We start from the raw sequence: 27602 nt of genomic DNA on the forward strand, positions 1-27602 counted from the left end.
TCTTTAAGGAGACGTCTCCTCCTCTCCAGGAAACGCAAGCTGCTCGCACCTATCAGGGGCTGTTGCTTGCAAAGGAGTGAAGCATCAGCCAGGACCAGAAGATTCTTTAAATTCCCGGGTCCGATAACACGCCCAGCAGCCGAGACCACCAGAAACACCCGCGTAGTGGGCGGGGCCGGGGAAAAGGGCGAAACCGGAAGTCACGTGTCCCCGAGCTTGAATTCCTGGTCTCGGCAGTTGGCTATTCAGCCTTGCAGGCGCTCTGGCGGGCTCCGCGGTGATCCATTCTCTCGGCGCTCGACTAGTCGGCGCTGCTGCTGCTGCCGCCGCTGAAGGAGGGGCAAAGCTCAAGATGGCGGACAAAACGCCAGGCGGGTCGCAGAAGGCCAGTTCAAAGGTAATTTCTTAGAGGGCTTCGTAAGTCGGTGGGTCTGTCCCTGTCATCTGGGGCCTACAGGCGCTTCTGGCCAGCGGGAGTAGATTGGGTGGGAGTCCGCGTTCTGGTCGCGATGGTAGGCCGGGGTGCCGACGCACCGTGCTGCGCAGGTTGAGAGGCCTGGTGTCTCCCCTTCGTCCCAGCCCGCAATTTGGCTCGAGACTGGCGGGCCCGGGCGTGGGGTGCGCTGCCGTGAGTAGTGCGGCCCGCGCTGGCCATTGGAGTGAAATCAGGGACTTATATTGGGGTCTGAAGCGGCGGGAACGTGTCCGTGTCTCACCTTGTTGCGCTGAGGCCGCCGGTCAGCGCCTGGGAGAGGCGGGAATCGCCTCCCGGGGATTAAGTCCCTGCCCCTCTTCTCTCCGTTCTCTGCTGTGGGCATCCCCGCCGGCGGCCTCCCTCGGCTTTCTTCATGCCCTCCTGGGCTACAGAGCCCGCAGGGCCGGCGGTTGTGAGCGGGGAGCCGCCGCGCACGGGCGCGGGGTGGAAGCGCGGAGGCGGGCGCAGCTCTGCGGGCTGCACGGCCGGGGCGAACGCGGCCCGCGCCGCACGTGCTCCCCGCGCCTTGCGGAGCAGTACAAAGTGAGCTCTCCTCCGGGGCGCGTATCCCAGGGCCGGGCTCCTGCCTTCCTGCGTGTGTGCCCCTCTGGAGGGGAACTTGCGTGTGCTTGAGACCACCTTCGAGTCGAATTGCTGCGGCGTCCGCGGGGAGCGTGCCAGTGAGCCCTGCAAGTCGTGGGGTGTTGGTTAGGTTGTGGTAGCAGCAGCGGGTCTTAGTTGCCATCTTGGGCGGATCATTGAATCCTTTTTTCTTTGAGTTCATCCCAAACACGATATAAAAAGTAGCAGGTACTGCCCGAAGGAGTAGTTCAGCTTTTGATGGTGATATAAGAAGTTGTGTAACACTTCAAGGTTCTAGGGACTGTTACATCTTAAAGAGTGTGTGTGATTATAAGTCGGTTGGTAGGAAGTTAAGTTTACGGTAGACCGGGTGAGCCTTGCGTTTACAGTTCGTTCTGACAAACATAATGACCCGTTTTGTACTTGCTGTCTCAGTTTCTAATAAATCATAATCTTATGCCATTTGGTGAATCATGTACATAATTAGCTCGTAATGAGAATGGCTTTATCATACATCCTTTAGTTATATAGAAACTGTGGTAGAGGGCCAGTTTTGGCCGCTTTACATTTGGCGTTTACGCTGTCATTTTCTTCCCTCCCCCGTACATTTACCGTTGGGGAGTAGGGGAATAGTTGGGTACATTACCCACTTCCTCTCAACAGACTTCATGACAAAAACAGCCTTGCTTACTATTCAGGAACTAATTACTAAAGCTAGCTAAATCCTAGTAATTCACGCATAAGCGTCACAATTTTTGTTTATCCGAAGTATCTCCTACTTTGAGGCCTTGGATACATTGAAAACATTTTAATGTTTGTTCAGGCTTCCTTCTATAATAGTACTTCCCATAGTTGTGTGTGACTCTTATTATAATGGAATTTTTGATCTTCCAGTAACAAATCTTTTAAAATATATTGCTTTAGGTTATCATCAGTTGATGCCATTAAGAGATTTTCTACTGACGTCTGTAAAAGGACTCAGAATATCAGGATTCCGTGATATTATCATAATTTTCTCTTAATATGGAGGTTACATGATGTAGAAAGATCTTGGATTTTGATAACAAATAAACTAGAAATTGATTCAGATCCTATTGGTAATTAATTATATTTGCAATTTTAAGGCAGATTGCATACACTTTTTTTTCTGACCTTAGGGAAAAAGGGAGGGAGGGAGGGAGGGGAAGAAAGGGGGTGGGGGAGAGAGAGATTGGAGGAGACAGACAGACAGACAGACAGACAGACAGACACAGACATCTATGTGATTGGTTGCCTCTGGAATCCTCCCTGATAGGTATGTTCCCTGACAGAATCAAACCCACGACCTCTGGTGCACAGGAAGACGCTGCAGTCAGTTGAGCCACATGGGCCAGTGGCAGATTGCATAAACTTTGTGTCTCAGTTTCCCCTTCTGTAAAATGAATATAATCCCATTTTACGGGGTTTATGTGAAGATTAAATGAGTTAATTTCTATAAAGTACATAATAGTTCCTTTCCCTTCTCCTTTTTATCCTTAGAGGAAATGAAAAGTACTTTTCAAAATATCAGGATAATCATCTAATCCTGAGATTTGGACTCTTAAGTCATTAACTATCATAATGACTGCCCAGATTGTTGCTTTTTATTTTTAACACAAGTCCAGAATAATTCGAGGAGAGGGTCAGATCAGTTTCGCTAATACTACAGTATTTGGAGCGTCTAGCCTTTGATCTCTGTGGTTTGATTTCTCTTCCTCTGGTGATAGCAGATGAGTGACATTCTACCGTACAGATGGAGTGAAGAGATTCCTGTTTCATGCTCCTTCTTCGTCTATGGTACTTAAATTCCCAGTGATATGGGGAGGGACGTTTGTAAATCATATTTCTAGACGTCGAGGAAAATTTTAATTTAAAAATGTACAATATACAAGATTTTGCCATTGATAATGGCAAAATTATTTGATGTCTTAATTATAAAATAAAGAGAATAAGTTAGATAACCTCTACAGTTTCTTCTAGCTTTAAAAATTACATTTTGCCCATGCCAGTTTGGCTCAGCAGTTGGAGCGTTGGCCCACAGACCAGAGAGTCCTGGGTTTGGTTCCTGTTAAGGGCGCGTACCTCGGTTGCAGTTTTCCCCCGGCTCCGGTTGGGGTTGTGTGGGTGACAACCAGTCAATGTGCCTCTCTTACATCAATGTTTCTCTCTCTCTCTCTCTCTCTCTCTCCCTCCCGCTCTATCTGAAGATAAATGCAAAAAAAAATGTCCTCAGGTGAGGATAAAAAAAAAATTACATTTTATGTATGCATGGTCAAATGACTTACCTTTATGGATAGTTGTCCCCAGTGAAGAGGTCCTGTTCCCTTTTATTTTCTGTGTAATTTTGCTATGCTTTTCATTTTAAAGCCTGGCAGATATAGAAATTCAGTAAATGTTTTAGTAATGAGCTAAAATTTTCCTATTCATGATACCTGTTTATCACCAGACTAAAATACTATGAGGGAGAGGGGCATTGATACCATGTTGTAGGTTTGATTTTAGGAAGAGAGACAGAGAGCCTATAATTGTTTGCTTATAAACTTGTTCAACATATTTTCAGAGAATTTAATTTATCAAATTATTATTTTGATTTTAAGAGTTTTTTGTTTGCTTGCTCAGCAAAGGTGAGGCTATAAAGATAATTTTTTTGTGTGTGATTTTTCTTTTGAGTGATATTTTCTTTGCTTCTGCATCTTCTGTGCTAGTAATAATACTAATACCGAATTGTGTGCCCTCTTAATGCAATCTGCCAATAACACTTATTTTTTGCCATATTGTCAAAAATTGGGTTAGATAGGTAAATAAACAAAGAACATTCTGCTTGCTTCCTTGACATCCAGTGCTAAGTTGGTTTGGGAACAATTTTGATTGCTAATTAACCGAGTATTAAGTAAAAAAATAAGTAAAAGGAGGGTTCATCCAAGGCTTGTGATCCTTAGGTATTTACTACAGCTTATATACTCATTTGTGTGTGTGTGCGCGCGCGTGCGCACGCACGCGCACGCACACATGCATCCGCCTGAAGATATATAAAATTTAAATATGAAAATCTCCAAACAAAACACAAACCTTGAAAATTAGGCTCTTCATAGCTTCCAGTTTTAGTTTAAACTGAATTTTTATAATAATATGGTTGTAACCTTATCTTAAAATATAAGGTGCTGAGTTTTATGTGTGGAAGGCTGTGTTTTTGGGTGGAGAGTGAAATTTTGAAGTTCCATTATCTTTTTTTTTTATTTTTAAATTAATTTATTTATTTTTGTTACAGATGTTTCTCCTTTTCCCCCCACTGATTCCTCCCTCCCTCCCCTCCCTATCCCCAGCTTTGTTGTCCATGTCCATTGTTCATGCATACGTGCATATAAGTTCTGTGGTTTATCTCTCCCCCAGCATCCCCTGTTCTGGGGATTGTCAGTCTGTACCCCACTTCCACGTCCCTGGGACTACCCTATTCCTCAGACCGTTATGTTCATTATATTCACAAATAAGTGAGATCAGATGATACTTGTCTTTTTCTGTTTGGCTTGTTTCGCTTAGGATAATACTTTCCAAGTCCCTCCATGTCATCTCAAAGGATAAGAGATCTTTCTTTCTTACAGCTGCATAGTACTCCATTGTGTATATACCACAGCTTTTTTATTCATTCATCTACTGATGGACACTTGGGCTGTTTCCAGATCTTAGCTATTGTAAATAGTGCTGCTATGAACATGGGGGTACATATGTTTTTTCTGATTGGTGTTTCAGGCTTCTTAGGGTATATTCCTAGAAGTGAGATCACTGGGTCAAATGGCAGTTCAATTTTTAATTTTTTGAGGTAACACCATAATGTTTTCCATAGTGGCTGCACCATTCTGCATTCCCACCAGCAGTGTACTAGAGTCCCCTTTTCTCCACACCCTCACCAACACCTGTTGATGATTTGCTGATGGCGGCCATTCTGACAGGTGTGAGGTGGTACCTCATTGTTTTAATTTGCATCTCTCTGATGATTAGTGATGTTGAGCATTTCTTCATATGTCTCCTAGCCATTTGTGTGTCCTGTTTGGAGAGGTGTCTATTTAGTTCCTCTGCCCATTTTTTAATTGGGTTCATTGTCTTCCTTGTGTCGAGTTGTATGAGCACTGTATATATTTTGGAAATTAACCTCTTATCTGATGTATCGTTGGCAATTATACTCTCCCATTGAGTGGGTTGCCTTTCCATTTTGATGGTTGTTTCTTTTGCTGTGCAGAAGCTTTTTAGTTTGATGTAGTCCCATGTGTTCATTTTCTCCTTTGTTTCTGTTGCCTTAGGTCAGTGATAATTCTGCTGCGTATGATGTCTGAAATTTTGTTGCCTACAGTTTCTTCTAGGATTTTTATGGATTCATGAGTCACATTTAAGTCTTTTATTCATTTTGAGTTTATTCTTGTGTAAGTTGATGGTCTAGTTTCATTTTTGTGCATGTAGCTGTCCAATTTTCCCAACACCGTTTATTAAAGAGGCTGTCTTTACTCCACTGTATGCTCTTGCCAACTTTGTCACATTAATTGAGTGTATTGCCTTGGATCCATTTCTGGGTTCTCTATTCTGTTCCATTTTATCTGCCTGTTCTTGTGCCAGTGCCAGGCTGTTTTGATTACAGTGGCTTTGTAGTATAACCTGAAATTTGGTAATGTGATCCCTTCAGCTTTGTTTTTTTTTTCAAGATTGCTGTGGCTGTTCAGGGTTGAACTTCCATTATCTTGACCAGTGCTTTTTAGAAACTTGAGTATTTGCAGCATTGGTATTTGAATGTGACTGTTGATACGGATTTAAAAAAAATTTGGATTGACTTGTTTTTGGCAAGTGTTTTAATTTCTTAAAAAATTTTTATTTCTGAAGCTTTGTTTTTCCTGGAAAGTAAATCTGTGAAAGATACCCATTTGCCTTAACTGCATCTCATTTGGGATGCAAGTTGAAGACTTCTGCCTTTCTATCCCTTTTTACAAAGAACATCAATTTTGAAATAAAAGTAAAAACTTGCTACAGGATAGTAAACTCAAAAACATTGATATTGCAAAGAATTTGCCCCTTATGCTATTATTAAATACACCAGCTATGTGCTAGGTATTTTGTTGAAATAACCTTTTGAAAGCAAGATACATTGGCCTGTGGCACTTGAGACTATTTGTTACGGTTAGATATCTCTTTGAGGAGTTAAATATTTTCACTAGGCCCTTCCTCAGCTTGCTTATTTATTTATTTTTTAAAAAATTTAATTAATTAATTTATTTTTGTTACAGATGTTTCTCGGCCCTTCCTTAGTTTAGATAAACTACAGGACATTACAAATGTAGTTACAACTTTTCATTATTTGTAGTGTTTTGGATGTAATTTTAAAGATCATTTCAGGTTTGTTATTTAACTTTATACATCATGCATGTCTCTGTGATCTTACAGAGATAGAAGGGTTGGTTTTAGCTAAATTGTGGAGGGCTTTGAATGCTTCAGAATCAAATCAGAGAGCCATGGGAAATTTGAGGCAGGAAGGCCCTTTACGAAAGCCGTTAATGGGGATGTAGGGGGAGGGTTTGGGGGTTAGGAGAACCAGTTAGAAGATTATTGCAGTGCTGATATTGAGGATTACTTCAAAAATCTCACCCCAGATCCTTTCTGGGTGTCTTTTTCACTCCCATTAAGATTTTCCTGTGCTCTTGTGGCATAGCTACATTTTTACTTGTCTCTTTTATTAGCTCCTAATGACAGGAGCTATGTCTTATTTTATTTTATTTTTTGTCTTATTTTACTTTATCTCTCTAATACAAGGCACAGTCCAGGAAATGGTTGCCCAGTACATGGTTGAATAAAGGGAAGATCTGAACCACAATGGTGTCTTTAGAAAGGAAATGAGGTCCTTGTAGAAGAGCTGTATTAGAGGCAGGATTTGACTCAATTGATTACACGGGATGAGGAAGGAGTCCAAGATGACCCTGTTATAATGCTGCTGCTGGCTAAGGCTTATTGGTGAATTATTATGTACCAAACACTGTTCATCCTTCACAACATTCCTGAGGTAGGTGCTGTTCAGCTTTCCACATGAAGGAAGTAGGCCCAGGGTTACAAATCTGATAAGTCTGATTCCAGAATTTGTGCTCATAACATTTTACTATTTCTAGATTATCAGTGATTGAGAGTTACCACCCAGTGTCAGAAGTAAGGTCTAGAGGACAAGATGGTTTGTGAGGCATTTGAGATCTATTGGATTTGAGTAGCTTGCAGACATTTGTCCAGGAGCAGTTTGTGAACAGATTGGAACCTATGAGAGGACCAAGGTTGAAGATCAGGAATTGGTAGTCATCTCAGTAAAATAAAAGTGTTGATTTGCTTACTGTGGGAGAGATTGTTAAACTTGAGGACATGTAAGTTGATGCTTAGAGGATGAGAGGACAAAGACATCTGGGGGACAGAAGTGGGAATGGAGAGCTGACTAGGCAGAATGGCAGTGTTGGAGGGATGTTACTGTGGATAGTGTGCTAATTTGAAAACTCGGGTGTGGAGGCCTTTTACTTAAAATAACGTAGGAGCAGCCAGGAAGAAAAAAGTAATAATTTTTATTCTCAGCCACCAAGATACAGGGTCATATGGCACGAGTGTAGTTGGCCTCACCTTTATCTTGTATCCTCAGCAGCCATCACAATGATCCTTTTTCCTTTTGGATTTTCTTGCTGTCATTCCCCACATCTGCACAACTATTTTTTCTAAGCCTGAGATAAATTTCTCTTTGTCTGCTTCTTTATTTCCTCAAACTTCCCTTACTTGGCCCTTCCATTTCCTGCTTTTGGGTCTTTTCATTTGGATGAGGAATTGTTTTGTAGACTTCAGAAGATCTTTAAGCATTAGTTTGTTGTTTTTAGGTTTAAAAGAAAATAAAAACCTAAGCCTAAGACAAATGATACAGTTTAGTTCCAGGTTAAGAAGAGGGAGAGGCTCAGCTTCTGAAGTGGCATTATATTTACTGTTTACCTGGACCACTAGCTTTAGAAGTTGGCTATTTTTTAAAAATCTTATGAACTACCGTTTGACTTTAACTTCTCTATCAGTGGGAAATGTCTGGTTTGTAGTAAATATGATCAGTCCCATCTCAGGTTAATTGAAGTCAGCTGATGCTGCTTCCTAGGCCATGCTGTTATTTTAAATCCTGGGAGTGATTTGGATATGTTGGCATAGAGAATTAAAGACAGGTTAGCACATTATTAGCTACTCCTTTATGTTCATTCTTCTGGGTGAATTTAAACGATTTCTCTTTGGGATTTTGAGCTGTTGAATGAAGGTGTATATCTATAGGTATGTAAATAAATTTGGGTGTAGTGGACATTTTCTTAATAATCAGTTTTCTCATGCAAGAATTTGATGAATCTTTTAAAAGGTGACTTGAATGACTGAATCCTTGTGTTTTCTTCACACGGGTCGTATACATTTTCTTTAGTTGGTTTCTAGATGTTTTATGTTTCTGTTACCTTTATGATTAGGATATTATTTTTGTTACTTTGAATGGTTAATGCTGCTGTATTAGAAAGCAGGTTTTTTTTTTTCCCCTTAGACCATTCAGTCTTTTGACTGAACTCTTTCTTTTCTAAGATAAATTATTTATTCTCTTGGATTTTCTAAGTGTCAGCAAATGGGCAAATTTCAAATTGTGTTTCAAAGTATGTTTCACAGGGTTAATTTAAATATAAAAAAATTTCTTCTTCCATACCATCTTGCTTTTTAAGAAAGGTTAACTGGGAGAAGAAAGTGAATGAGGAGGATCACAATAAAAGTTGGGGACATGCCCTGGCCACTTTGGCTCAGCAGTTAGAGCATTGGCTGATGGACCAAAGAGTTGCAGGTTCAATTCTGGCCAAGGGAATAGACCTCAGTTGCAGTTAGGCCCCGTTCCAGGTTGTGCAGGAGGCAACCAATCGATGTCTCTCTCTCACATTGATGTTTCTCTCCTTCCCTTCCTCCCCTCCCTCCCTCCCCCTCTATCAGAAGATAAATGGAAAAATATCCTCGAGTGAGGATTCAAAACAAAATAAAAAGTTGGGGACAGAAAAATGATGAATAGAAAGAGAAGTGGGAAATGTCTCAGCGCTTGGTTTTGAGCTGATTGTGAGTAGGAGCCAGTAAAGTGTTCAGAGGAATAAATTGATTCAGTGTGAAAATCTAACCCACTGTTCTTAGCTTTATGTTTATGTAAGATAAATAAAGTAATACTGCAGGGATCCATAAGAGCCTTAATTAAATAGCCTTGCAGCTTGGCTTCTTTGTCCTTAGATGCATAGTGAAAAATTAATAAAATGTATGCTGTTATGTAATCGGATCAATTCAGGAAAAAAAAAAGATGAAAATTTGAGAGTTGATGTTGTTGGAAAGTGTCATGACTGGAAGACTGAACTCTTACTTGTGCAGTCGTCAGCAACAGTGGCATGCCAGAGTAGAAGCAGCTCCCTTAAAACAAGTTAGGGCTCTGGCCAGGTAGCTCAGTTGGTTAGAGCATCATCCCTGTAAGCCAAGGGCACATATAAGAATAAATCCATAAATAAGTGGACCAACAAAGCTATGTTTCTCTCTCCGCCTATCCGTCCTTTCTCCCCCTCCCTTTCTCCCTCCGTCTTTCCTTCTTCCTTTCTCCTTTTCTCTTTCTCTCCCTTTCTTTCTAAAATCAATTAATAAATACATAATTTTAAAAAGTTGCAAATGGAAGGCCTGTTGGGGATTTGATAATAGGATTTTGTTTTATTTGAATTATTTCTGTGGTAGAATTAGGCCTTTTGCTAGATATCAAGAGTTTATATGTGGGTTTTCTTGCTATTAGAATCTGCTTATATGACTTTGGGTGGTTGGAGAAAGGATGGGAGGTTTATTTGCTGTGTAGTAAATTGTTGCTAGGTCAGCGTTACAGCAGTCATCAGTGTATCTTAAGACTATCATTTGTATCATATTTGAGAAATACACATTCTGAATTTTAAAGAATAGACTTGCACATTTATATTGGATTACGTTTTTGTAAGTCAGAGATTGCCTTTATTTGGTTTTTGCTACAAGTTGGGAAAAATTAACTCTCAGAAAAATTGAGTATGAGAAACACTTGTTTTATTAGTATAGTAAGACATTTTCTGATAATTTAAATATTGACTTTTATTTTTCATACTTGCAGACAAGATCATCAGATGTTCATTCATCTGGATCTTCAGATGCACATGTGAGTATAAAAGGCAATCTTTGTTTTTCTCTTTAAAATTTAATTTCTCTGTCATTATCTTCCCGCCCTTATGATTTTACTTGATAAATACAATTATGATGTATGTGCCTATTTTTTCCCCACCTTTTTTGTTCTGTGCTCTTTTTTTGTTTTGTGCCCTCCTTTTTTGTTCTGTTAACATAAGTTGGCCCTTCAAACCATATTAAAAACATAGTATTTACATTTCCTTATTTTTTTAAATTGTGCTTTTAAAATTCTGTACATACATAAAAGTATGTACTTATACATTGACTATGGTATTGCATTATATACACTCATTCTTTTCTCCTTGCATATTATACCTATTGGAAATCCCTGCAAGTCAGCAGGCATAGCTCTAATCTAGTTTTTCTAATGGTGTCATAATGTTCCACGGGGAGGTACAGTTATTTATTAAGGTATTTCTGTGTTGATGGGCATATACGTTTTGTTTAAAGGGTTTTGGTATTTTGTATAGTACTGCAATAAACATTCTCTACATGTATTATTACAGTAGTTCTCAAAGTATGGTCTTTAGACCCCTGAGAGTCACTGAGAATGTTTCAGGGGGAGGGGGGATCTGTGAGTTCAAAACTACTTTACAGTAGCACTAATTCGTTCTTTGCCTTTTTTACTGTGTTGACATTTGCACTTAGGGTGAAAAAGCAATTGATGGGTAAAATGTTGGCATCTGAGCACGAATTAAGGCAGTGTTGCCAAAATGCACGAGTAGTCATTGTATTCTTTCCCACGAGCACAGTAAAAATATGCTAGTTTTTCTTAAGAATGTGCTTGATGAAGCAGGAAAATTACTAATATTAAGATCTTGCCCTTTTGTATGAGTCTTTTTGATGTTGTATGTGATGAAATGGAGAATACATATAAGGCATTTCAGCCTACTCAAAGTGTGATGTTTATCTTGAGGGAAAAAGTACTTGTGGGATTGTTTAAATTGAGAAATGAAACTGGCTTCTTTCTTCATGGAATACCATTTTTATTTGAAGGAGCAAGTGACAAAGTATGGTTAATCAGACTTGAATGTTTGGTCGATATTGTCTTGAAAATGAAAGAAATGAACCTGTTACTTCAAAGTAAACAGGTATTTGTTACTGATATAAAATTGGAGCTTTCATTGAAAACTTTCCCCAAACTTAAGGACCTTGATGAAATTGGTGGTGATATTAAGGGATGAGAGTTTTGATAATGTGTAATTAAATTAGTCAGTATTTGGACATCTGGGTTATTTCTAGTTTTCAATACTGCATATGGGATATTTAAAAACTTGTTTTCCTTTTCCTGAAGATGGATGCCTCCGGACCCTCAGATAGTGATATGCCAAGTCGGACACGACCTAAGAGCCCAAGGAAACATAATTATAGGAATGAAAGTGCCCGTGAAAGCCTTTGTGATTCTCCTCACCAGAATATCTCAAGAGTAAGTTGTTGACGAAAGATAATAAAGGATAGTTAATGATTTTAATCTGTCCTTTAATTTGATGGTTGGATATCTTGGTTTGTACTTGTTCCATCTTGGTGCTATTTGAAAATAGCATTCTTTGTTGTATTGAGGTTAACGATAACCTTAAGTTCATCCAAGGAAATGTTTTTTAGCTCTTTGGTGAGATATGCTTTATTTAAAATGTAATTTTAAAAACCAAGGAATATTTTGAATGTAAAATGGATAATGATCACATTTATTGCCCCCTCTACCCCCCCTTCCCTGCAGTACCAAACATATAGTGGACCAGGTGCCAAATGCCAGTCATTGGAAATACACAGATGATTAAAGCATAGCTCTTGCTCTCAGAGAGCTTATAGTCTTGCCCTGGGAAGCAGACAGACAGGTGCTATTCACTCTGGTTAGTGTGTTTTCCAGGGCGATATGATAACCCAGAGAAAGCTTTACTGTGTGTCTGAAAAGTGCTCTTTTTGTTTTAAACAATGTTTTCTTGTGATTAAATTTGGAAAATATAAAGAAGATAATCAGCATCAGCCAGTATTAAAATGGATAACATTTAAAAATTTTCCTTTTGTAGTATTTCTTGGCATAAAAATATTTTTACTTTGCTAAGATCTGTTTTACAGGAATACACTTAAAAATACTGTTTTCAGTTCTGATTTTCAGAATTTTCACAAAAGTTCTATAAAAAATTTCTAATGGATGACTGTTACTTTGCATGAACAGTCCTTAATTTCCTTAACCATTTCCCTCTTGGGCTTAGCTCTTAGATATAAATAAAATTTGAGTCCAAACATTTTGTTTTGTAAAATTATGTCTTTTTCATTTGAATCTATAAGTGATTTTACAATTGTTTAAACTTTTTAAGTTCAAACCAAAGATGCTGACTGAATGATGGCAAAACATTTTTCTTTCTATCACAGAGAAAAAATTATTTTGAATCTGTTCTTGAAACTTGATACTGACTTTTGGGTTATAGATGGCTGTATTTTTTCAAAAGTAACTTTAAAATAGTTTGCAGCAATATTACTTTTTCATTCTGCATATCACAAGGGCAAGCCTTTTTTTTTCCTTTATTGATTTCAGAGACGGAGAGAGAACATTGATTGGCTGCCTCCTGCATACTCCGCACTGGGAATTGGGCCCACAACCTGGGCATGTGCCCTGACCAGGAATTGAACCAGCGACCTCTTGGTGCATGGGTCAGTGCTCAACCACTGAGCCACACCAGCTGGGCTAGAGCAAGCCTTTTTAATTGGGGATTGATAAATTCTAATTTTGCAATTGGTTAACTTGTTTTAGTAGGTGCTGGAGAAACCTTCAGATTTCAATTGCAGATTAATAATTTAGATTATGTTTAATAAACATTTCTTTTAAGTTATGAATCAAAATTTAACCTGTAAATTAATAACTGAACAACTAAAAGTCTACAATTTATTCAAGCCATATTTCAGAAGGAAATATTATTTTAATTGATGCATGTTTATTTTCCAGAAACCTAAAATAACTGTACGTGATACATTCCTAGCAAACAACGAAATTATGTTCATTAACAGCATTATTGATGAAGAATGAGGTGATTTCAAGTGTTCATTAGTAGAGTAGTGGATAAAAATGTAGTGGTAAATATTACTTGACCATAAAAAAAGAAGGAAATCTTGTTTGTGAAAGCATGGATGAACCTAGAGGATATTATGCTAAGTTAAATAAGTTAGAAAAAGGCAAATATATGATTTCACTTATATGTAGAATCTAAAGAACAGAATAAATGAACAAGCAAAATTGAAGTATACTCAGTTGAGGAACTGGGTGAAAACGGTGAAGGGGTTAAGGAGTACAGATTGGTAGTTACAAAATAATCATGGGGATGTAAAATACAACATAGGAAATATAGTTAATAATTTTGCCAATAATTTTGTAATAACTATGTATGGTGCCAGGTGGGTACTGAAAATATTGGACGGAGCACATAGTATATGATTGCTATACACCTGAAACTAATACAAAATAATATGAATGTAAACTGTAATTGAAAAAAAAAAAGAAAATAGGAAAACATTAAAAACAAAAAGGGGAAAAAAAGAATGAGGTGATTGACTAAATTATACAAAGAAGTGATGTAATTTGTAGTACCTGAACTGGCAGTTATAGATGGCGTTTAGATTTCTTCCACTAAACCATGGAAACGTATGCCTCCTTCTCCCAATTTGAAATGTCTGTTTTCTATACTGCTGCTTTTTCTCGGAAACATCTGTGCTTTCCCTTCTCAGGTGCTTTTATTCTTGCTACCAATAAGCAAGTTGAATGAGTTCAAAGCTTTTGTTTTAAATGACTTTTGTATGTTATTGACCTTCAGCTAGCAAGTGAAGATATTCTTTAATGAATACTGACATCAGAATTAAGCTGTAAGGTAGGCAGGCACCTGACGCTTAGAGTACCCTCAGCTTTTCTTCACAATGCATTATTATTTTTTCTAAAGTTGTCTATTTTGGAGATTTGGTTATCAGTTTAGGTGTTATCAGTTGAGTTATAGATAGCATTAAGACTGTATATGTAAAGGTATGCTTTTTATTTCTTTTCCTAGCCTCTTCTAGAAAACAAACTTAAAGCATTCAGTATTGGAAAAATGAGTACAGCTAAGCGAACTTTAAGTAAGAAGGAACAAGAAGAATTGAAGAAAAAGGTAACGTTTAAAATGTATTTTGAGTGATATTTGGAAATAAATATATCTAAAGTGCAGTAAGTGTATGGGCAGTAGAGAGACTTCCAGGGTATTCTCAGCTGCTCCCTCCAAGTCAAGTCTATAACACAAGGTATATTCAGAGGAGTCCAGCTTCTATCCCTGTCTCCTCCACTGTTTTCTCTCTACTGTGTAGCAATTTTGATTATTTGCTGGTCTATTTTTTTTAAGCAAGTGTGTATATATATATAGTACTCCACTCCTCTTAGGTGCACAGTAGCATGCTATAGACAGTAAGCTTTTCTCTCCTTTTGCTCTTTTCACTAAACATTATATCTCAGAGATTACTACAAGTATATTGAGATTTTTTTTTTTTTTAAGTATCTGTGTAGATATGCAATAGTTGATTGAACTAAAATCCCACTAAGGGTGTTTGTATTTTGGTCTTGCCATTTCCAATAGTGCTATGATGGGTAGTATTAAGCGTATGATTTTTTGCTAGTGTATCACTGGGACATATTCCTGTAAGTGAGATTACTGGGTTGATGGTAAATACATAAATGCAGCTCTGCTAAATATTGTCAAATTGCTCTCTATAAGGGTAGGGCCATTTTGCATTATTGTCAGCAGTTTCTGAGAGGTAGTTTCCCCATAGCTTGTCAACAAAGGATGTTATCAAAGAAGTTTTGTTAATCTACTAGCTGAAAATAGTGTCTTATTATTGTTTTAAATTTGCTTTTCTCTTATAAATAAGGTTGAACAGCTTTTTTTGTGTTTGTTTCCGTGAGCTGTCTGCTTATAACTGAACTAATCTTTCTACAAGTTAGTTGGTTGTATTTTTAGATACTTTGTATGTTAAGTATGTTAAAACTTTGTGATACAACGTGCAGTGTTTTGTCCCAGTTCATCAGCTGTTTTTTATTTTGCTTCTGGTGTTTTTTTATGTAGAAAGTACTTATTATTATCTAATCAGATTTATCGTCCTTCCTCAGGGTTTCTGGTTTTTCAGTCAAGTTTTTCCCACTCCCAGCTTATAAAGGAATCTCTTCGTTTTTCCTAATATATGGTTTTATTGTTTTAAAAAATTTAATCTGGCCCTGGCCGGTTTGGTTCAACGGTTAGAGCATCAGGCTGCGGTCCAGAGAGACCCAGGTTCAGGTCCCGCTAAGGGCATGTACTTCGGTTGCAGTTTGTCCCCAGCCCTGGTTGGGTCGTGTGGGTGGCAGCCACTCGATTTGTCCCTTTCACGTCGATGTTTCTCTCTCTCCTTCACACTCCATCTGAACAAAAAAATGGAAAAAATGTCTTCCGGTGAGGATAAAAAAAAAATTTAATCTGGTTCATTTGCAACTTCTGCTTGTGTTTTATGTGAATAATTGGTTCATTTTTATCAAATAGCTATCAAGGTACCCCACCATCATTCATTGCAAAGTACATCTATTTTTCACTAATTTGAGATGCCACTTTTATTGAATGTTGAATTGCCACATGCTGTTGGATTTATTTCTGTATTTTCTATTCTGTTCCATTGGTCTTTCTATTCATAACATTTTGAGGACATTTAGCATAGTTATAATGGAAACTGTCAAGGTTCTGAGCTTTTTAAAATACCAGCTGTCTGGAAATAATGTTGCTTCAATTTCTAACATCTATAAATATCTTTGGTGGTTTGTAAAGGAAATCTTTGTATTTGTATTCACTGAAGTAAATCATTGTACCTTGGAAACAATATAAAGACTAGTAGAATTATATATTTTATATAGTCAATTGTCATACAGTTTGGCCCTTGAATTGTCTCTAAACAAATTTACTTAGTGGGTCCTTTTCTGGTTCTACTGATTGCCAGTAGAAGAGCAAAGTCTCTTAGTTTCAATGTTAATTACTATCTAATATCTATTAAGTGTTAGATATTACCTATTAGGACTGCTTAACCTGCTTTCCCCATCTAAGGGAGAGGTTTCATTTACATTATTCCTTGATGAGTTTAACCCTACGTACAAGAATAATTTTTATATTAAGTACTATTAATATATTTATGTGTATTCAGGAGGATGAAAAGGCTGCTGCTGAGATTTATGAGGAATTTCTTGCTGCTTTTGAAGGAAGTGATGGTAATAAAGTGAAGACATTTGTGCGTGGAGGTGTTGTTAATGCAGCTAAAGGTAAGTGTGAAGATTATTGCCCTTGAGTTAAACCCAGAAGCCTTGGTTGGATTGGATGACTGAGATAATTATGAAATAAGTTTGGTTGCTTTTGAATTTAATGTTTCCTTTCTGTCAGCACCCTCTAGTGGTGGTATTAATTAGCAAAATAAGTGACCAAATGTGGATTAATGAAAAATTGGAGCTAGTTTTGAAAATATTTACTACCTTCCAAGTTTTAAAACAGAACACTCTCTAAAAATTTTAATATATTTCATAGTTTTACTATAAAATTACTAAATTGGTATTTTTGAGAGTAGGGTAGTCATAATTTGAATTTAACTTCATATTTGGTCACTAGTGATATATCTTAGTACTAAAAGCATTTTATTTTTATTTTTATTTATTTATTTATTTTTGGGTATGTGCCCCTAGTGGGAACTACACCCGGGACTCAGGCTGACGCTCCAACTGCTGAGCCAAACCAGCCAGGGCTTTATTTTTATTTTTAAATACAATTCAAATAATGTGAAATTAATATTGAAATTTACTATTTTAAATTTCAGAAGAACATGAAACAGATGAGAAAAGAGGCAAAATCTATAAGCCATCTTCAAGATTTGCAGATCAAAAAAACCCTCCGAATCAGTCATCCAGTGAAAGACCACCATCTCTTCTGGTGATAGAAACCAAAAAACCTGTAAGTCATGCTTAAAACAGTGACCACTTATGTTGAAATCACACTGCCAATGGTACTTCCAGTACTTCCACTGTAAGCAGGACTTTGGTTTCTTTTTAATTCTTTTGGGAGATGTTGAGTTTTGATGCTTAATCTTCCTAGATGAGACAGAATAAATTAGGACATGTAGATAATAGTTTGTGCTCTGTGAGCACTGAGCGTTTTGCTATACTCACAGCATATTGCAAGTGAAAAGTTGGCTATAATTTAGGTGTAAATGTAAAGTAAAGGGATCATATTTTGAAACAATTCTGAACTGAAGTATTTAAGTAATACACATTGGAGACTAAATGTACTCCAACAGTGTGTCTGGTACCTAGTACATTTTTTGGATTTATTTGGAATTATTATCAGAACTAGTGACACTTTCTTTTAAGTATTCTCAATGTTAGAAAATTTTTTATTTTTTTGAGGGTGAGGTTTTTATATGGGAAAGAGATGTCATTTAGAGTCAGGTTTGGTGAAGAAATAGGATTACATTGAGAAATGAGACTGATTTTTTCCTATGACTTTTAAAGTAGCTCTGAAAGTAATTTTAAAAAATGGTAACAGCTTTATTAAGATATAATTCACATATCATAAAAGTCATAAAGTATACAATTAAGTGATTTTATTTTTTTAGTATCTTTACAGTTGTTCAGCAATCACTGATCTCTAATTTCAGAACATTTTTATTCCAGGAAAAAAATTTTATACCTATATTTAGTCATCCCCAATCCCTGTAAAACCACTAACCTACTTTCTTTCTCTTTGGATTTGTCAGTTCTGGACATTTTATGCAGATGGAATCATACAACATGTGGCCTTTTGTGTCTGGCTTCTTAGCATCATGGGTTCACCTATGTTGTGGCATATACAGTACTTCATTCCTTTTTATGGTTGAATAATATCCTATATTATGGATATATCACATTGTTTATCCATTTATCACTTGATGGACATTTGGGTTGTTTCTATTAATGCTGCTGTAAACATTCACATAGGCTTTTGTGTGGACATTTGTTTTCAGTTCTTTTATATATACCTAGGAGTGGATTTGCTGGTAGATCATATGGTAACTATTTGTTTAACTTTTTGAGAAACTGCCAAACTATTTTCCAAAGTAGCTGTACCATGTTATAGTCCTATTAGCAATGTATGAAGGTTCCAATTTTTCCATACTTCATCAACACTTGTTAAAGTTACCTATTTTTAAATTTTATTATAGTCATCTTAGTGGGTGTGAAGTTGTGCCTAATTGTGGTTTTGATTTACACTTTTCTAATGTTGAACATTTTCTGTTTATCATCCATTTACAGTCTTCTGTGGAAATGTCTTTTCAGATTCTTGGCCCACTTTTAATTTGCTTATTTATCTTTTGTTGTTGTTAGGTTGTAAGAATATTTCACACCTGGAGTTTCTTATAAGCTACGTGATTTGCAAATGTTTTTTCCCATTCTGTGGGTTATCTTTGCATGTTCTTGATAGTGTCCTTTGAAGCATAAAGGTTAATTTTGGTGATGTTTATCAGTTTTTTCTTTTGTCACTTGTGCTTTTAATGTCATGTCTAAGAAATTGTCGCTTAATTAAAAGTCATGGAGATTCACTCCTGTGTTTTTCTCTAAGAATTTTATGGTTTTAGCTTCTACATTTGGGTCTGTGAACCAGTTGAATGAATTTGTTTTTATCCAGAGGTGGGCAAAAGTAGGTTTACAGTTGTGAGTATGCAAAACAGTTTGTTCTTGAATTATTATTTATTTATTATTTTATTTATTTGTATTACAACTGTAAACCTACTTTTGCTCACCTCTGTATGGTGTGAAGTAGAGTTCAAACTTCATTATTTTAGTTTTTTGCGTGTTGATATTCAGTTGTCCTAGTGCCATTTATTAAAGAGACTGTCCTTTTCCTTTGAAATATTTTGGCACTTTGAAAAAGTTATTCCAAAAGTGGTTTTGGAAATAATTTTGTAAAAGAAATTCCAAAGATATTACCAATTGTTTCAGTAATTCATATCCTCCGAAGGTTATTGTTTTCAAGAGTGCATCATTTTGGTGGTTGTTCATGGCAGTTACTTTTACATGGTAGTTCAGTTACTTTATGTTCATTAATTTTGCCCCCTGTTGTCCTGGCTGTGTAGCTCAATTAAGTTAGAGCCTTGTCCCAGTACCCCAAGGTTGTGGGTTCCATCCCCAGTCAGGGCACATACAAGAATCAACCAATGAAGGCATAAATAAGTGGAACAACAAATTGATGTTCCTCTTTCTCTCTCTTTCTCTTTCTCAAATCAGTAAATTAAAAAAAAAAAAAAAAGAATTTTCTTTTTCCCTATTTTCTTCAACAATATTCAGGCCCAAGTATTGCAGGCTTTTGGGTTATAATGTTAGTGGCTCCTTTCCTTTAAGACCACTGGTTGTCATTTTGTTCAGTTGTTTTTATTTTTATTTATTTATTTTAACTTTATTTTATTTTCTCCATCACCATTTATCCCCTCTATGCCCTCTTCCACCTCCACCCTCCCCCTTCCCCCCACAATCACCACACTGCTTGTTTTAAAAATTATTACTTAGTTTGAGAGAACAGAAAGGGAAACTGATAACGGAAGCGTTCATTCTAATTTAAACAATTAGAACGTAATTGGCACTAAAATAAAAATTATTTAAAATGATTACTGAACCATTAGTTTTGTTTAACCTTTTTTTGTTTGAAGTATAACTTGTCATATCCTTCATAGCCACTGAAGAAAGGGGAGAAAGAAAAGAAAAAAAGCAATTTGGAACTCTTCAAAGAAGAATTGAAACAGTAAGTTTACTAGTGCTGAGAATGGCTATCAGAGGTATACTGAGCTGATGCAGGTATGAAGAACAGAGCATAACAGTTAGTTACTACTAACTGGCTTACCATGAAGTTTTTTAAGATATTGTAGTGGCATTTTGTGGGGTATGTTTGAAAAATGCATTAGCATTTCGTCCAGCATCTAGGTTGTTTGCATTAAGTGGATGCAATTAAATTGATTAATGGCCGGAGTCCTGTTTGCAGTGGAAACAATATAGTTACTGAAGTGTGGGGTGAGGAGTGGTCGAACTTAGCCCAGCAAGAACAGATTCTTGGTTTTGATGTTGAATTTCATCCTCACCTTAAAAGTGGGCTTTGTAGTTTGTTGATTATGTAATATATCAGAAATTTTCTCATAACTGTTATAGCTGAGGGACTCTAATCTTATTTGAAGATAATACCTGAATAAGTTCTATTTTTATTAAATGTGAACAAACAAATTTGGCTCATTATTAGTGATTGTAAATATTTTCAACAGAATTCAAGAAGAGCGTGATGAGAGACATAAGACAAAAGGCAGGTTAAGTCGATTTGAGCCTCCTCAGTCAGATTCTGATGGTCAGCGGCGTTCCAGTAAGTGAAGTTTATTTTAATGTTTATATTTGTGATGAACTATTCTAAAAACTAAGAATTGTTTTCTTCTTTTTAAAGTGGATGCGCCTTCAAGAAGAAATAGATCATCTGGTGGTAATACAGTTTTTTGCTTTTTTAATTAATAGAAATTGTCTAGACTTTGTATTTTTCAGGTTATAATTTTTGTTTTCTCTCTGCTTAGTTCTTGATGATTATGCACCTGGATCACATGATGTGGGAGATCCAAGCACTACTAATTTATACCTTGGAAACATTAATCCACAGGTAATATTAGAAAAGTACGATGAATGTTGGTTTATATGCTTTTTTATATATATATATATATATATATATATATGTATTTTTTTTTTTTTTGAAGAAAACTGCTTTGTCAATCAGTAAATAAAAAGGGAAAAAAAAATAAAGGAAAGAATCTGAAGTAAGCAAATTTGATGGAATTAGAGTCCTTAAGTTGTCTTGCTGGTATGGGCTGAATTGTCTGGCTATACTTCTTAAGGGCTTCTCTATCTAACGGCACTATACGTACTCTGAATTTGAACTGATTTACTATGTGCTGATTTTATTATTTATCACATGAGTATATGGCCAATGGTAGATGATAACCTTCTGGTGCATAGTATTTGTATTTTTTGTCTTTTATATTTTAATATAGTTTGGGCCTCATTGCATATTTACCATTTTCTCTGTTCTTGATTACATTGGTAGATGGAAAAAGAAAAGATGATTAGATCCTTTTATTTTCTTTCATCACCAAAAATTGTTTTCTCCTTAACTTAAATGTTGTAATTACTGCAGGCTGAAAAAACATTGCTAAATTCCTGAACAGACTTATTTTAGATGCAGAATCTCTAAAGGAGGAAGAGAAGAGGGAGAGGTGTGCTTTTGATTTCTCCAGCCTCCCAGCCTACTCCCCTTGGCTCCTTGTTTACATAAAATAGTGTGTGTTTGGTATGAAAAGATTTGTGAATGCCCTGAGGGCAAGATTTTATTTGTATAGAGGTCCTAGTACTTGAATGGAAAAAGGTAGCATTAATATGTCTCTCTTCATGTTGCAAAAGCTACTTTGCTTTCTGTTGCGTAGAATTTTTTCCCTTCTTTTTTGCATACAAAAAAAACCTCTTGTGCTTTTTAATAGATGAATGAAGAAATGCTGTGCCAAGAATTTGGAAGATTTGGACCATTAGCCAGTGTGAAAATCATGTGGCCTAGAACTGACGAGGAAAGAGCAAGAGAGAGAAATTGTGGCTTTGTGGCCTTTATGAATAGAAGAGATGCTGAAAGAGCTTTAAAAAATTTAAATGGTAAGATAGTTTTTATTACCGTTTATAGAATTCAGACTTATTTTTGTTGTGGAAAATATTTGTAAAGACTAAAGACTTTAGAGAAAAAAATGGAAAGGTTAAAAATTAATTTAGATCCCAGAAATCTTATATTTTTTGTGAGTTATTACCAAGGTGACCTTTCTTTTCTTTCTTATAGGGAAGATGATTATGTCTTTTGAAATGAAGTTAGGTTGGGGTAAAGCTGTGCCTATTCCTCCACATCCAATATACATTCCGCCTTCTATGATGGAACATACGCTCCCCCCACCTCCATCAGGACTGCCTTTTAATGCGCAGCCTAGAGAGCGATTAAAAAACCCCAATGCTCCCATGTTACCGCCACCGAAAAACAAGGAGGATTTTGAGAAGGTAATTTTAAAAATGTACATAGGGCCGCATATATTTGTAAATACTAAATCTGTGGTAGTATTTCTTTTCAACTATTTTATAGAAAATGTGTAATTCTGTTTGGCAACTTTTAAGTAGATGTGTGTTCCCTGCCTTAGCCCATGGAAACCTTGTTTGAAATACTAGGTCCTATTTTTATTGTGGCTACCATTCCTTTTTGCCCACTATTAAGTTCCACTCTTTCCACAGCCCTTCCCTCCTATCCCCCATTTGTCCACTATTGTATCCTGGTTTGCTTAAGTATAGTATCTAAATTGACTTTGTTTTGAGAAAGTGATACTTTGTATTTAGCTAAGTGACTTTTCAGTTAGAAAGACCTCTTAAATAGTTAAACTGTTTGGATGGCAGCTAGCTAACTTACTTTTCAAGATCTGAGGTATTAGAATATTTAAGACCATATGTGGTTTAAAAAAAAACATTAACTACTCTAGTAAAAGCAAAGGGTGAGTATTTTTTTTTTTTATTAAACATAAAACCAACTTAATTTCAAGTTATAAGAATTTGTTGGTTGCATTATGAGTTAATTACACTTAAAATGACAGGGCTGGTTTTAAAGGCTTGGGAACAAAGTAGCAAACTGTATTATGGTCAGAAGCAAACAGTTAATTATTTCACAAATTAAAATCTTTATCTGATAATTCTCAGTGTAGTACCTATTTCAGTGCATTGATGTGCATTCTGGCAGGAATGTTCTGATTCTTTGCATTTGGTGAACATTTATTGTTCACTGGACACATCCGTTTTGCTTTTATGTAATTGCTTAGTGTATAATGACTTCAAAAGCAGTGATTGCCTGCAAAACTTGTGATTAGATGTGTAGTATTTTCAATGCATATGTATATTTTTGCTTGTTACTTGTTAACAATACTCACATATTCTATGTTTATTATCTGATGTGACTTCATATACAGACTCTGTCGCAAGCCATAGTCAAAGTGGTTATCCCAACAGAAAGGTACATGTTTTTCTTTATTATTACTGATCTAAATATAGACAATATCCCCTTCTGAATTAAAAAAAAAAAAAAAAAATGGTGTTGAGGAAAAGGTGGTATCTTGACTGAGCAATGGTTCCTTCCCAGTACTCTTTTGGGGGATATGTGAAATTTAACTTCAGTATACTGTGCAATTTTATGTCGTTACCTGTTGTTTTTATTGTTACCATTGTAGGGAATTTTATAGCTTTAGTAATTAGAATGTGTTTAATAGAGTTAATCTGATGTTATTAGTCTAATCATATTAGATTATTATGACGGGAAAATAAGGGTTGTAAATATATCTTAAATCTTAGATAACATTTTACCCAATCTGTTGTTTTTTTCCTTTGTTTCTGAATTATCTGTGTTTAATATGCAACCTTACTTTGTTTCCTTATTGAAGACATAGTTGTTGTTTTTGTTTTTTTTTTCTGGTTGAATTTAAGAAGGAATTCCTATTATTTTCATGAACACTAAACATATTAGAAACTTTTTAAATGATAACAAAGGTGTTTGGAATTCTTTTATTTTTCTTTCTTCTTTTTTATTTTCAACATAATGTTGAAGCAGAAGAATTCATGCTGTAGGTATGCTCTTGCTCAGTCAAGCTAAGCCTTTTCCCAAACACAGGAACACAACACTGGTTGAATAATAAATGAACACAAAAGAATACCAAATTCTCTTTGACATTGGCCTTGGTGAGCAACACCAGCTGAACTGTCTGCGGCAGCGGGGGACCAGGAAAACATCATGGGATGGATTGGGAAAGTATACAGTTTTTGACCAGACATTGGTACGATCGACTCCAATAAATGTGGTTTTATTATAACTGAGAAACATTTTTTTTTTTTGGTTTTTGTTTTTTGTTTTTTTTTTGGTTGTTGTTGCCCAGAATAAGATAATTACCATTTTAAAATAAAATAGTACACTTAAAATAGATCACCTTTTTGTACTACACTGTTTCATTCTGATAGAAAAGTCACCCTTTTAAAAATAAGAAACACACAAGCTAAAGGAAGAAAAGTGTAGTTATAGTTATTTAATAATTTTGAATTCAAGTTAGCAGCAACCAATTGTCAGATTCTGATTTTAAATAGCCGTATGCAACATTTTAAAACTTTTATACTTTACATTTTCTAAATAGATTTTATCAGTTACAAGCCTATTTAAAACTATAGTGGGGTTTTCCTTCCACTGATAAATCATTCACAGGAAAGTATTTTGTAGCATTCAAAAAGCATATATCAAGTAGTAGCTTTGCACATGGCTTAGCTTCTTTTTAAACAAAATTTTGAGTACATTTTGCTAAAAGATCTTGACTCACCATTAGAATGACCGTTTTTTATTTATAATACCTAAATCAAGTTACTTTTGACTTAATTCATACACATTTCTGAAGGTACAGCATTTAGCCACCTAGAAAGTAACTTTATATATATGATGCATAAAATTGCCCTTCACTTTAATTTGGCACATACCAGTGGGAGTTTTGGAACTGAATCTACTTCACACTATGCCCCTTCCTTCAGAATAGTGTCAATAACTGTGGATCTAGGAATACATTCATTCTCATTTAAATATCAAGAACTGCAAATTTGCAGAGCAGTTAATACTTCTGTGACAGAAAAATAATTTTTAGATTTAAAATTAAATAATGCTTTTGGCTTAACAATTTTAATTTGAATCAATAGTTTTTAAGTATGTTGTTTTCCCTTTGTAAAGATTTAAGCCTTTATATTATTTTAGGACCCTTTAGGAGGTCAAAAAATTCATTTTTTTTTCACTGTGTAGAGATTTTAGTGTCCACTTAGTAGGTTTGTTTGAAAACTGAGTGAAATAATTATTATCACCATGAGGGAAATTTTTTCACTATTCATGTACTCTGAAGCAGGCCTTCTAGAGCCAGAAAAATTCTGTCTTATTCTATAACTATATATTTATTTATATTCTAGCAGTTATATAAACTTAATTTCTTGATTTGAGCTGGAAATGCTAAAGGTGTAATTTAGTGTGTGCCTTGTACCAAGAGCCAATATCCTTTTGCTTTTCCCAATTATTATTTGCCAACTCTATGCTGGGGGACTGGTGAAATGAGAAATCAAGAGCAGCTTATAGTAAGTTGAGTTATTTTGCCTGACATTATAACCAATTTCTAAAATTTTGTTTGGAGTCTAATAAGGTATATGATTTTAGGACCCAGCTTCAGATTTTAAAAATAAAGACTTTGTATTAGCCCAACCCATAAAATGAATGTATTAAAAAGTTACATGCTTATTTTTGGCTAAACATTGGAAAGTAATTGTTATGAAAAATGTGAAGGGCAACGCACCATGTCCCTCATTTTGGAATATTTTAGAAAGAGGACTCCATTTATTTAAGTCTTTGGCAATATAATTGCTTCGTTGATTCATAATACACAGGCAGAATCTACATGTCATGAATTGTGTGAACCAGTTTGAAGTGTGGTCCAAAGGGATGTTGCCTCATTAAAGGTCAGATTCAATAAAAACTCCATCTGCTTATATGTGTGCCAGAAAAGCACAGGAGATGGATGGATTTTTTATTAAGTCAGACCTTAAATTTGTTAAATAGTTTTGCATTTTTATAAATGATAGTCATGTGTGTAACATTTCAGTATCACCACGAAAGCACTTGATTTAGGAATATTTTCTTTTAAAATTGAGATAGTATGTAAGTTTTTAGATGGCTGTGATAAACATCTGAGCTCTGAGTTACTGATATATATTTGCAGCTTTTTAATTAGTTGTGATTCATAATTTAATGTTTTGCATTTGGAAAATGAAATTAAGTGGCATTTAGAAAATTAAATCTTTATTGCTATGAAGCTGTTATGATTTTCTGCCCTCCCTTTACCTTTCCTTCCCCTTCCACTCCCCTGTCCCCTTCTCCCTCTCCCTCTTCATGCGTAAGGCATTAACATATGCTCCAAGTTGCTTTTTCAGTATAAAGTTCTGTATTAGTCAGCAGAATAATTTTTTTCTGCGCAATATAGTAACTTAGGTCAAGTGTAGTTTTTATATAGTGGTAGGTCTGAATCCATTTTCTTTAACTGTGTTGTTGTTGTAGGAATTTGCTCGCCCTGATACATCGAATGATAGAGTTTGTTGTACGTGAAGGGCCAATGTTTGAAGCTATGATTATGAACAGAGAAATCAACAATCCCATGTTCAGGTGTGCATTTTTTAATTGTGATAAAATATACATATAATGTAAAAGTTACTGTTTTTACCATTTTTATGTGTACAGTTCAGTGGCATTAAGTATACTCACATTTTTGTGTAACTGCCACCGCTATTCATTTCCAGAATTTCTCTCGTCTCCCATAACTGAAACTCTACACCACTTAACCAACAACTCCCCATTCCCCGTGGTCCCCCAGCTCCTGGCAGTCACCATTCTGTTCTCTGAATTTGATTACTCTAGGTGCCTCATATAAGTGGAATCATATCCTATTTGTACTTTTGTGACTGGTTTATTTCACTCAGCATAATGTTTTCAGGGGTCAGCCATGTTGTAGCATTTGTCAAAATTTTGTTAAAGTCTGAAATATATTCCATTGCATGTATGTACCACATTTCATTTATCATCAGGTATGAATTTTAAAATACTTTTTGCTTTATTTTGGAATTAAAAATATTTCCAAGAATAAAGTTCTAAAAGTATTAGGTTATTTCTACAGTGGGATGAAAAGGCAGTTTTAGTAATTGAACTAGAATGTCCTTCGGTCGGTTTTCCTTCTGATTTTGATTTAGTTCATGAAATAGCATTGTTTTTAGCATTCTCTAGGAGGAAAATACATTTCATTTTGCTTTTCAATGGAAAAGTCTTTCATAAGTGAGATGTAGAACAAATGAGACTTGTAGGAAATTGCTTATCTTCTGAATTAGTTATATCTAAGACATTCATTTAACATTCTTAAGTAGTTTAAAAAACACTTTAAAATGATATCTTAGGAAAATCTCTTCATTGTCAAATATGGTGTCTGGCACATTTTGAATGTCAATGTCAGTCATGGAGCAGTCAGGCTGGGCTGAGGAAGGGCATAGGTGGCACATGACATGCGTATGGGTTTCTCTTCAGGGATCTTTGCTTTTGGTTTCATTTAGAACTAAGTGGGCAAATAATATTTCTCATTTGTTTATATTTAC

At 35.8% G+C, this 27602-nt stretch overlaps 1 protein-coding gene across 7 annotated transcripts in view; it reads left to right on the plus strand.

The window, feature by feature from the left end:
• The first annotated feature begins 263 nt into the window (after positions 1 to 263).
• The window catches only part of LOC118617064 (U2 snRNP associated SURP domain containing), a 54008-nt gene continuing 26669 nt past the window's right edge, over positions 264 to 27602 (plus strand). For 2 of the 7 annotated variants that reach the window (XM_036242580.1, XM_036242583.1), the window contains exons 1-14: positions 264 to 397; positions 10239 to 10283; positions 11604 to 11735; positions 14344 to 14442; positions 16487 to 16601; positions 17147 to 17280; positions 20033 to 20100; positions 20612 to 20706; positions 20785 to 20820; positions 20909 to 20991; positions 21863 to 22028; positions 22207 to 22418; positions 23369 to 23412; positions 26521 to 26625. In XM_036242580.1, the coding sequence (XP_036098473.1) occupies positions 353 to 397; positions 10239 to 10283; positions 11604 to 11735; positions 14344 to 14442; positions 16487 to 16601; positions 17147 to 17280; positions 20033 to 20100; positions 20612 to 20706; positions 20785 to 20820; positions 20909 to 20991; positions 21863 to 22028; positions 22207 to 22418; positions 23369 to 23412; positions 26521 to 26625 (1379 nt within the window). In that variant the 5' untranslated portion in view covers positions 264 to 352. Of the gene's footprint in view, positions 398 to 6876; positions 7113 to 10238; positions 10284 to 11603; positions 11736 to 13253; positions 13336 to 14343; positions 14443 to 16486; positions 16602 to 17146; positions 17281 to 20032; positions 20101 to 20611; positions 20707 to 20784; positions 20821 to 20908; positions 20992 to 21862; positions 22029 to 22206; positions 22419 to 23368; positions 23413 to 25217; positions 25548 to 26520; positions 26626 to 27602 lie in introns of those variants that run through there. The other 5 variants (XM_036242581.1, XM_036242582.1, XM_036242585.1 and 2 more) reach the window with 5 other exon arrangements.

The sequence above is a fragment of the Molossus molossus genome, unplaced genomic scaffold, assembly GCF_014108415.1.
Source record: "Molossus molossus isolate mMolMol1 unplaced genomic scaffold, mMolMol1.p scaffold_m16_p_5, whole genome shotgun sequence".
NCBI classification, from domain to species: domain Eukaryota; kingdom Metazoa; phylum Chordata; class Mammalia; order Chiroptera; family Molossidae; genus Molossus; species Molossus molossus.